At 41.9% G+C, this 11,606-nt stretch overlaps 1 protein-coding gene across 1 annotated transcript; it reads right to left on the minus strand.

Moving 5' to 3' along the window:
* Window positions 1-5,787: 5,787 nt before the first annotated feature.
* FABP2 (fatty acid binding protein 2) lies at window positions 5,788-11,093 on the minus strand. The gene is made up of 4 exons (XM_019521859.1): window positions 10,494-11,093; window positions 8,977-9,149; window positions 7,547-7,654; window positions 5,788-6,103 (listed from the first exon to the last, which is right to left on the minus strand). Exons 1-4 carry the CDS (start codon window positions 10,558-10,560, stop codon window positions 6,053-6,055), a joined length of 399 nt encoding a protein of 132 aa, XP_019377404.1. The 5' UTR covers window positions 10,561-11,093; the 3' UTR covers window positions 5,788-6,052.
* Window positions 11,094-11,606: the final 513 nt, after the last annotated feature.

The following is an 11,606-nucleotide window of genomic DNA, read 5'->3' on the forward strand; positions in this document are numbered from 1 at the left end:
AGTGCTGCAGCCCCCCTCGTCCAGGTTTGTGCCGGGGTGGGGTCTCCTATCCTGTACACCTTAACTTTCTTCAGAGACACTGTCTGTCCCTCATCGAGTGGATGGAACAAAGTTCTGGGGTCCGTCAACAGGCATCCCAAGGCTGAGGGCGACCCCTCAAAAGCCCATTCCTTTTGGCCTTTCTTTAAGGACAAGTAGCCCCGGCAAGCTTTGGGGGCTGAACTGGTGGAGTGGTAGTTCATGTGCGCCCACAATTCGGTGTCATCTTCGGTGGGGCGGCATCCCCTGCCCCACGGACATGCGGTGATCAGTGGGTCTAAAAGTCCCAATCCTGTTCATGACGCCATGTCATGCTGCTACTTGCTGTGCGTGAGGACTGGAGATAAAGTTTTCGGGACTTTTAGCAGACGGTGGGGTTGTGCAAGTCTGGCTTGCACGTTGTTGCGATTAAACAATTGACAAGGAGCGGGTGGGGTGAAAAATCGAAGGGTTTTAATTATTTACAGCGGCAGCCGCAGGAGAGAGAAGACAGAAGCAGACGAGAAGAATACAACCGGCAGTACGTGCTGACATGTCACGGTGATAACAAACGGCGTCCAGCGGTTGCTAATCACGGATGGGAGGCGGAAGCTAGGTAATCAGGCTAGCGTTCCTTGTAATAACCGAGCGGGTGATGAACGACCTTGCTCGGGTGCAGCTAGGCGCTCCCTTATATTACCTAGGTGATGCACATGATGATGAGCGGTAAGTTCGCCTTATCACCTGTCTGGTTTTCAAAAAGCGTGCGCTGCAACTTTCCCCTCCTTGGTCCCGTGACATGAAGGGCGGGGACTCCCGCCATCTTGTCGCCTCACGCGCTAACGCGATTATAATAGGGAGCCATCCTGCAGAGTTGTCTTTCTGCAAACAGAAAGTGAAGCTTCTCTGTTCAAGCCTCCTCTAAAGAAAACGTCCATTTTTAAACCAGAGAGGGGGGGTTGTTTTACTCTAATGGGGGCCAACATGTTAGGCAGATATACCCCGCACCCTCCCTGAGTGCCACTTCAAGCCCCTTCCCTTGCCTAATCTGCTGCTCTGCTTTCTCCTCCCACCCGCTGCTCCCTGCTCTTCCTGCTGCTGAGCTGCGCATTCTCCTCCTCAGTTTGCCGTGTGCCACAAAGGCTGCCTGTGTCACTTGTGGCACCCTTGCCACAAGTTGTTCTAATCCATCTTTATCGCTTCATCCCTGTGCTCCTCCCTCTCCATCAATTCAGACTCTTGCTACTGGTTCTGTATTACCTTGTCCGCCTTTTCCTCCACACCACTGCTGTGTACCCCTGCTCTTCCACATCCATGGGCTTGAAGCCCTGCTTTTCCAACTCCATGGGCTCAAAGCCCTGCTCTTCTAGCTCTGTGGGTTTGAAGCCTTGCTCTTCAAGCTCCATGGGCTCATATACAATCATTTTGACCAAAAGCATTAGGAAACCTGCTGCTACACCAGCACTGCTCTTCTCAGGTTAGAGGAAAGCAGAAATGAAGTCGGTAGGGGGAGGTGAAGAGGAGCCAACATTTATCCTGTCAAAGCCTTTGTGATGTTGCTGCCCCCCTGCCCAATAGCTTGAGGTCATCTCTGAGGCCCTGATGATGTCACACTGAAGCACACCCTGCAAGGCTGATGTCCTGACACTGGCCAACCCAGCTGGAGGTTGAAGCTATTTCCTGCTTTGTGCACTGGGTCACCCCATTCATGCACTATGATTTGAGGGACCAATCAGGTGATGCATTGATAAAGCAGAGTCTTTTCCCTAGGTGACCCTGACTCCTACAGCTTTGTAGGTTAGGAGGGAAGAAGGGGCCTGAGGATGAAAGCCAAAGTTTGACCCAGTGTATTTAGGAACAAGGTACAGGTTTTTATATTGAGGGTGATTGACCACTGGAAGCAGCAAACAAGGGCAGTGGTGAATTTGCCCTTGCTTAGTATCCTCCAACCAAGAGCAATGCTTTTCTGGAAGATATGTGTTAGGCAAGCATAAGTGATACAGCCCATTACAAGAGCAACAGGGACGTGTAATTCACATGAAAAGTCAGACTGACTGATCTTACAGACCCTACAGGCCATAAGCTTGATAGGTCTGCTGTCCAAGCCGTGTGATCTTCTAGTGCTGCTTTGTCAAAGAAGATCCCTTACAGATCATGTCCCAGGTCCTTTCCTTCTCACTTACTCAGTGCAGCGAGTCCGTCCCCAAGTCACAGGCACAGGGAATATTCTAAATGCCTCCGACTCATCCTGCCCTGATCATGTGAAGCCAGAGAAAAACAGGAGACCATCTTTCCTAGAGGAGTATGCCATGGCACTCCTCTTCCAACTCCATGGACCCTGCTCTTCTAGCTCCATGCATTCAAAGCCTTGCTCTTCAAGCTCCAGAGGCTTGTATACGGAGCCTGGTGCCTCATGCCTTAGCAACAGCCTGAGCCTGGCACCTCAGGCCTCTGCAGTGGTCTGAGCTTGGTGCCTTGGTTCATAGCAACTGTTGGGGCCTGACACTTCAGGCCTTAGTAAAGGTTGAGGCCTGGAGCCCTTGGTGCTGTACATTGATTGGGGCCTCACACCTCAGACAGTCCCTAAGCTCTGGCCCTCCACCCCCTTCTCCCCACAGAATTACCTGCATCCAGCTGCTGGGGCTGCTCTCACCACCCTGCCTGGCTGCATGCTGGCTGTGTGCATGTGTGTGCAGATGCATGTGCCACCCCCTGGCTGCTCACCCCAAGCAGCTCCTTGCAGGGTGGAAGGCTGCCTTTAAAGAGGAAAATCTGTGTTTTTGCACATGAAATGGAAAACCTGGATCCCTGGTATACATGCACACCACTAGAGCAAGCTAGAAAACCAGCACCAATTTTGAAAAAGGACTATCAGAACAAAATCCCGGATATTTGTTCATATTTCAAAAAGTCATCTGGACAGAGATCAGAGGACCCAAAAAGAGTACATGGCCAGAAAAACCCAGATATACGGTAACCCTACACTAAATAGCAAGGTGGTCCTTTGCTCAGTTTCCAAGAATACCGCTCCAACAGATCCAGGTTCTAACTCTCTGCAGTCTCTTACAGCCAAACATATAGGATCATAGGAAAGTAGTGCTGGAAGAAACCTGCCAAGGTCTTCTAGTCCAGCCCCTTGCCCAAGGCAGGATCATTCCTAGCCAAACCATCCCAGCCAGGTGTCTGTCTAACCTGCTCTTGGAAATGTCCAAGGATGGAGATTCCACAATTTCTCTAGGTAGCCTGTCTCAATACTTAATCACCCTCATAGTCAGAAATTTCCTTCTAATCTCCAACCCAAATTTCCCCTGCTGCAGTTTGGGGTTCTGAACTAATAGCCCTGTGTTTTGCATGTAACTCCAGGAACAAGAGGGAACAAAACGTTCCCAAGGCCAACAATTGATATATCTCATCCCACCAAAATTGTTATGAAAATGGAGAATTTTGTCATTGTAATGTATAGGCTCAGGTGTATGTATGTTGTCCTTTTGCAGGCAGCTCAACAGCTAAATTCTTAAACAAGCTATGCCCATCCCTGACTCTATCAGGTAACCAGATGGGATCATTCTTCTGATGGTATCAGGGCTTCCAATTCTTTCTGCATGGTAGTCTCGAACCAGTAGATGGAGCTGTTAGACACTTTGGACAAAAGTATCTACAGATAAAGAGAGCTGCAGAAACCATCAAAAAAAAATTGGCAAAGAAAGTCTTTGAGCATACCCAGAAAGGAGAAAGACTGGGAAAATTAAAGAAAAAATATTCTGCAATAGATGCTCTTCCAAAAGACACGTGTTTTTGCCAACTATAGGTAGGCAAGGTTCTTTGGGCAGATATGATATCTTTTATTAGACCAACTAATAAAAGCTAGGGAAAAGTTCTTTGCAAGCTTTGGGGCACAAACACCCTTCATCAGGCATTGCGAGACTCTGTTGCTGTTCTGCGTTCCCCACGGTGGAAAAGAAGCTAAGGTAAACAAGACATTTGCCAGCTATACATTCATGACTAACTCACTCATATGTAGCTGTGTTCCTGCCTAGCCAGAGGGCAGCTTCCTCCTCCCAGCTCAGTAGTGTGGAGGTGCTTCCACATACACACCACATGTGCAGTTGAATTGCAAACTGGGTATGTATCAAAAATGGCAGTTAGGTCACTGGGTAGCTGCCATTTAGGCATGTAAAGTTTCATGGAATTAGAATGGGCTCAGAAAGGAGCTAAAAGGATCACATGATACCTGGAAAAACCTTCCCTGAAGTGAGAAACTATGCCCAATATGCAGTTTTTTAAAGAGAAGAGAGTAAAAGGGATCTTGATAATGTTATATAAACACCTACACAGGAAGGGAGTTTCTGGTATAAGGGGATATTTGATATAGCATGTTCTTATGTTCTTCTAGCTCATAAGAGGAAAGCAAAGGTACAAGATGCAGTGGGTAAAAGCTGTGGTTAGAACACACTGAAATTGCAAATGAATTGCAGTTGTTTGACAGTAACGGGAACTAACCATTGGAACTGCTTTGCCCCAAGGATTGCAGCACCAGCATCATGATCTGCATCGGTCCTGCTTGTTCTTCTGAAATAAATGTTTTAGCTTAATCATCAATCCTACGGCTCAAGAATGTTCACTTCTGCGGCCAGGGAAAAATAATTCTCCACTGCAGGATCTATTAGGCAATACCTGCATTATGCCAGAGGTCAGACTGGATGATTATGGTGGTTCCTTTGTGTTTTAGAATCACCATACATCACAAATTACCACCACGTAGTTCAACCATATTCCTTCTCTGTCCTTTTAGCCTGCCACCCCTCATCTCAGACAAGCACTAAGGCTGTCACTAAGGGATCTGAATAGAAACATCAAGGCAAACTACTATCTATCCCTGGCAATCAGGCCAGAACAAGCTCCAAGACCAGAAGAAGCTCTGCCCATCCTTATATGTATATTCCTGCAGCAGATGTACATTGGTGAAAAAAGTTTGTATCGTGCTCAAAAGAGCTTTGCCTGTTATTTCATCTCATAGTTAGTATGGTTTCAGTGAAAAACACCATGAAAAAAAGGACATGAATACAGAAAGAAGAACACAGAAGATGAAATTTCATCTGAATTCAACCAAAGTATAGATTATAGTAAATAGTTTGAAGTAGATCTAATGTGATTAGTTCTACTACTAATTCCATCTGTTACAGCAGAATATAAGCAGAGAGGTAGTTAACCACATTACTCTGAAGTCAGGCAGAAGGCAGGGTACAGATGCACCTTATAGACTAATTGAATCAGAGATGCATAAGCTTTTGTGAGCTTCACAATGAAGTAAGTTAATCTATTCATTTAGTCTGTTACGTGCATTTCTACTCTGCCTTCTTCAGTAAAATATAAACTATAGATGTATATGGGGCATTAATAATATTTCTGTGATTTAAAATTTAATAAGTGTCTTTGATGTACCAGAGGGAGGGTTTTTTACTTCATGGCTTATTTGAAAAAACACAATCTGTAAATTTGCAACAAAAGCTTGAAATCCTATTCGTGTCTTTGACTTCTTAAACATTAACTATATTATCAAACTCACAATCTTTATGGCTACGTACACAAAAACTTCTGGGAAGTATGTATATGTAAAAGCCTCGGGAACTTAAGAGCTTGTGTGTTTTTTTAAGTTTTTTTTAATTACACAATCTCTTAATATGCAGTACACAGAACAACAAGCAGCATGCAACAACATACACCTTGCAGCAAAGAAAACAAATCACAACTTCGGTGTCAGTGCAGAAACAATATTATTTACAAAATGGAAATAGTTTTTGCAGCACTTAAACATGCTACATATCTAAACAGGTATCAATTTATAGTGCAAATACACCTGTTTTCTATTTATTTAATATTGGCAAGACTGGAAATGGCTGTTTTTACATCAGGGATGAGTGACCAATAATTTGGTGTTTGCTTGGGTGGTCTGTATGCATACAGTTGTCATGTATAATATAATTCTTCCACCAGATTTCTGGTTTGTCCTGGACTACCATCTTAGGCTTGATTCTTAACCCCTTTTAAAGATTCTCTTGGCTTCAACTCCTTCATATACATAAGTCTGTAAAGTTTAATGAAAAAAAAGAGTTGTTATCAGTGGCTTCTTCCTCTAAGATTTATTTCACAGATCCCACATTATTATCTATCACGACATTACAATATTAGGGTGCACTCCTGTTGCTACTTCAACAGTAACCCCAGCTCACTCATATGAGTAGTTCCACCAAAATCAAATAGAAAGACTGAAGGTTGGAACTGTGTTCCCCCCCCCCCTTTTTTTTTAAATCTTTCAACCTGTATTAATTTATTCAAATGAGGCAGGATCCTTAATGGAAATGGAAAAGTCATGTGACTTTTAAGAAATATGAGGCAAGTTTTCAGCTGTAACACACATTACTTGAAGGGAAAGTAACAGAACAGAGCAGAACATAAAAGTGCATGTGAAAATACACACTCATTAATGACAGTGAACCACTGATATACTACAGTGATAGGTATCTTATAGGGCACATCTACACATGTCACTATGGTGACGTTACTGCACCATTATATTTCACTTCCTATTGGCATCACAGCCCATACTGAACAATACGTTCGGTGCACGGTTATTTTTAGCAGCTAATTCGCTGTAGTAGTGTGCTATATCAGGGGAGCATGTTACTACGGTGTTGTAGCTGCTGGTCACATACAGGTGCCCACTGATGCTATGTCACTGTAGCAATTGTTACGGTGATGTAGCATCACATGTAGATGCACCCATAAAGCACTAAACAGACACAGCCCTAGAATCCAGGTCTCTTTCAGAATGAGGTTGGATTCTATGGGCTGCTATTTATACATATTACTTAGGACAGCCGTGCTCAACCTTTGGCCAATGGGGTCATGCATTCTGGCCTGAGGGGCTCCCTGTGTATCCAGAAATTTGGTGGTAGAGGAATGGTGGCAGCATTAATTATCAGCTTTTATGGGGTCACTGCAGCTGGATCTGACATGTGGTGTCAAGCCAGAGCATCAGGTCTGGCCACAGTTGGATCTGGCCTGCAGGGCTGGGGTAGCAAGTAGGGTCAGTCTGTGGCCAGATCCAATGTACAGGCTCAGGCTGGCGCACGGAGTCACACTCTCAGACTGACCCCACATGCTTCCCTACAATGAATCAGGCCAGCAGACCAACCTCACCCAAACGATGCAGCAGAGCCTGCACTACTTATCTGGCCTCAGGGGCTGGAGGGTTGAGCACCACTGACTTAGGACACATGCACTAAATTTAATCCACATGGGTAGGATAATATTTTAAAAAATGGCCATGTTTAATCTGTAAATTTTGAAGTTCCAGTGGATCTTAATTTAAAAATGGCAGATGTTGAACAAACCTGGGACATTTTTAGAACAAAAAAGATTTTACATGCATTTCTCATTTTTCAGCCAGTTTTAACACAGGTCTGAGTTCATTATAGTTTGATATTTTACATTAACCAAAAAAACCTCCAGTTGCTTTTTAACTCACCTGAACCAGTTCATCGCCTACTATTTCTCTGAATGCCTTCAGCTCTTTGTTATTATCCTTCCTGTTGAATTTTCCCACAAGCTTATTTCCTTCCATGTTCCAGGAACCCTACAAAGTAAAAAAAAAAAAATCCAAGACAATTGTATTACTATTGACTCATATACATATGGCAGGGCTGTTAAAATGTTGTTAAAAAGCATGAAAAGGAGTTAAAGCAATTTAATATTTTTGCATACTGTCAACAGTCCTGTAAAATGGAGATACACTGAAACTATTTTACTGACTTTCCACCTCCAAGAAATTTCCAGATTTCTTCTAATTTGAATACTTATTTATATACATATATATATTAAATTGATAGAAGTTTTCTTTCTTCTGAGATCAGGGTATTGGTAAAGTAACCAGCTTCCAGGGAACAAAATCCAGGACAGTCCCAAATACTACCCAGACTTCCAAAACTAGAAGTTGTTTACACCACTACCCACTGCAGCTCTAATAGCTGTGTTCACATGGTGCTGCATACAAACTAGCTCCCCAAATATTTTGGGAGTCCACCAATTTGAAACTATTTTTTTCAGATTTGAGCAAAAGTCTCTTTTCATGGACTCAATGGGAATTTTGAACCACAGCCCCCAAATTCAGGTTTGGTACAGAACATTTGGTATGATTTGTAGGTTTAGTATATATATTTAATTTAATGAATAGAATCATAGGGCTGGAAGGGACCCCGATGGATCATTGGGTCCAGTAAAATACAAATAAGTCTGCCTCTTTCATTGACAGAGACAAGTGCAGCCTCTCTCAAATAACCACCCACCTTTCATTTCCCATTACATGGCGGGAAATACCCCAGTCACAAAGGATTTCCAGTGTTCAATGTCAAGACTTTGACACTTCCCAGAAGCTGTGTAGTTGCTAAAAACAGTTGTAATATACTTTCATTGGCTCACACTGTGGTTATGTCCACAGTGAAGTCACTGCTCTGACAGTAGCTTATGTAGATATGCATGATCTAGCTCTAAACAAGCCAGCTCAGGTACTGCTGGCAGTAACTCTGGTAGCACAGAGTTCAGTGCAGGCTCATTAGGTGTGTACCAAGCTTCTCAGGCAGGCTTTGTAGCTTATGCTAAACTCTGTGTGGTTGAGGTTATCCTGTTATCAGTACAAGCTGCACTTACATCTTGACTGCAGGCTCAACATGACCTAAGTTAGACAGCACTGCTTATTTGGGAAGATTGGATTATTTTTATAGTGCAAATATAAACATTAAGTTGGAGGCCAAATTCTGCTCTCTGCTACATGAATACATGTACATACTTTACATAGATAGAGTCAAATTTTACATAAAATCAGAAAGCTAAATAAACCATTAATTCCAGAGATAACTTTAGTAAAAGTACAGGTCCAGCATATGAAAGTGAGCCTCTTACAGTAAGGTCAGTCCCATCAGCCAGGCTGTACTCAAATTCAACTCCCAACGTGAATACTATTTCTATGGAACGGAAAGTACTTGATTCTTTGATAGTGAATTTATTTCCGTCTTGCTGAATAGTGATTTTCAGGTTGTCATGAGTTCCTAACTTTCTCTTCATTACATTAACACCTAGAAAAACAATCAGAAAGAAACACATTAAATACATATCTATCCCATCAGGTCCAATAGGGGATGAATTTATTGTTAGTAAAGTTAGTGCAGGACTCCCTCAGACCAGAATAACTATGTTTTACTTCTTAACTTCCATTCATTTTGCAAAAAATTAAAGACTTCCACAGAGATAAGGCAGTGAAAAAATCAGTCCCTTTGTTGAACTATTCAGGCCCGTGGAACGTATTCTCTGTTTTACTATGTCACTCATCTCCAGGTTTCTAATTTCTAGATTTTCTGCTCTGTGTTTCTTTATGTGAACATTTCCCATGAGTTATAAATGTCAAACTCATTCCAGACGTAAACAAATGTTACTCCCAGCAACTTCAGTGGTGTTCACACCCGGAGTGACTTGGAAACTGTTTCTGTTTCTACAACCGTGAGACCAGTTGTTATTTTCTTTTTCCTAAACTCTTAATTTCATCGCAAATTACTTAAACTCTTAATTTCATTGCAAATCACAACATTTAAATAAAGTAACTGGAAATACATTTCAATATATATAGTCATTTGGAAACTGGTCTCCTCTTTTGTAAACTGCAGAAGATGATTCCCCCTCCATCTTCACAGAGACTGAAACCAACCACCGCTTGTAACAGGAGGCATTTTCAAAAGCAGCGTCCAAATTTGAAAGCCCAGTTTTAGGTGCATCTGTTACATCTCTTTACCAGTTGGCACGTTATTGTGAAACTGTCTTTCAATGAGTTCCTCTGCAGTAATCTGCAATGTTCACCATCTAATCCTTAGGGAAACATCATATAGAATTTAATAGTGCTGAAATCAAGTGAGATTTACAGAAATTAAATAGGACTTTTGGAAATTACTTAAAAAACTAGCTTTTAAGATAAAATGTCTGCCTGTGTAATATTTAACGAAACTATAGACAGAAAATCATATCCTTGCTGTAGAATCCTATACAAAAGGTATTGGGGTTTTTTTTTTAATTTTATAGGTTTTTTAGGTAAATTTAGTAAAGTAAGAGAATTCCCCATTTATGCCAAAGTAAATGTGGAATAATTCTTCTTGCATTGACAGAGTTACTCCGTATTTACTCCAGTGTACCTGAGATCCAAAACTTACCCTGGAAATTAGCTGTAGAGGGAAAAAGCTGACAAATTTGGAGGTGAATACATGGTAGGCAGAGAAGTTAAAAGGCAGTATTAGACAGTCAGCAAAAGAGCAGGAACACTAAAAGGCAATTGAAAGGAGGACAAGGAGGGCACCACCAGCATTCAACAATCACTCTTAAATAGTTGTAGTTAGAATTATCCTTCTGTGACATAATAGAACAGTAAAGCTTACCCATCACCTCCATGAACTTTTCATAGTTTTCACTTTTGTCTACCTTCCAGGTGCCATCAAATGCCATTTTTCTGATCAAAAAGGGAGATTTCTTGTGGTGCTTCTGCTCAACCTGAGATGTAGTTCAGATTTGCAACAGGAATATATATTCTGTTTTATCTTGAGAACAATTTACAGGATGATGTGGCTGGCTAAAGCTCAGATGGTCACATGACTTCCTCAAGGTCAAGTCACTGTAGCTTATTCAGGTGACCTATAAAGATCTCTCCCTATTCCACCTCACCAAATCCCTCCTCCCAAAAGATGAAAATATCTGTACTGTTCTTTCTTTTGCATATAATAGTTACTAGATTCACTTATAAATGACACTACAATGGTGGTTTAAACCAGCAAGCCAGTAAAGACAAGGATTTAGGGGCAAGTGTATTAAGAAAATGTATTACTGATATTAACCTTATGCTTCTGGGTGTTTATATACTGAAGAAAATAAACCAAATGTTTATTCAGGCAACCATACACAAACCTAAACTCAAATGCTAATATGGGTTGTGATGGGAAACTATTCTATATATGTATAACTACCAAAGGGAAGAAGTAAGTAGAAAGAGCTATTTATTGAGTTCTTGAAAAATATTTATTTTGGAAACTACCTATTCATTTGTAGCCACCCCAAAGAACAAAAGGCTAAAGAAAGCACATACTAGATAAAGTAGATCACATCTGGAACATCCACTGTTTAACTCATGTCACCTGGTTTCACAGCTGAATGTTGAAACATCTCCCTGTGTGGAGGCTGCAATAGATTTACTTCACTATGAATAATTACTACTATGGCAGCAGAGAAGTAATCCATAGTTTTTGTCAAATTCATGGTCTCCTGGTTTGTAGCTCAGGAAATAACAGGGTATTTTGTAGGAGAGGCTTTTTCAGTCATACACATGTTCACAAGCCTGGTAATGCATGATAAATGTGTGAGCATTATGAAATATTCGTGATAACTATCAGGTCTGAGTGTGCCTTTATGGGGTCAGTTTTAGAGAGAACTGATGGGGACCAGGAGGCGGCACAGAAACCCAGAGGGGATAGTGAGTGCTCTGTATACACAGAGACCCA

Source organism: Gavialis gangeticus, unplaced genomic scaffold (assembly GCF_001723915.1).
Source record: "Gavialis gangeticus isolate Ggan-Ray unplaced genomic scaffold, GavGan_comp1, whole genome shotgun sequence".
NCBI lineage: Eukaryota > Metazoa > Chordata > Crocodylia > Gavialidae > Gavialis > Gavialis gangeticus.

Coding starts and splice junctions, on each gene's coding strand:
- FABP2 (XM_019521859.1), bottom strand. CDS start 10,560: ATGGCATTTGATGGCACCTGGAAGGTAGACAAAAGTGAAAACTATGAA. Junction 9,150..10,493: donor AAAGTTCATGGAGGTGATGG/GTAAGCTTTACT, acceptor TTGTTTTTCTAG/GTGTTAATGTAATGAAGAGA. Junction 7,655..8,976: donor CTGATGGGACTGACCTTACT/GTAAGAGGCTCA, acceptor TTTACTTTGTAG/GGTTCCTGGAACATGGAAGG.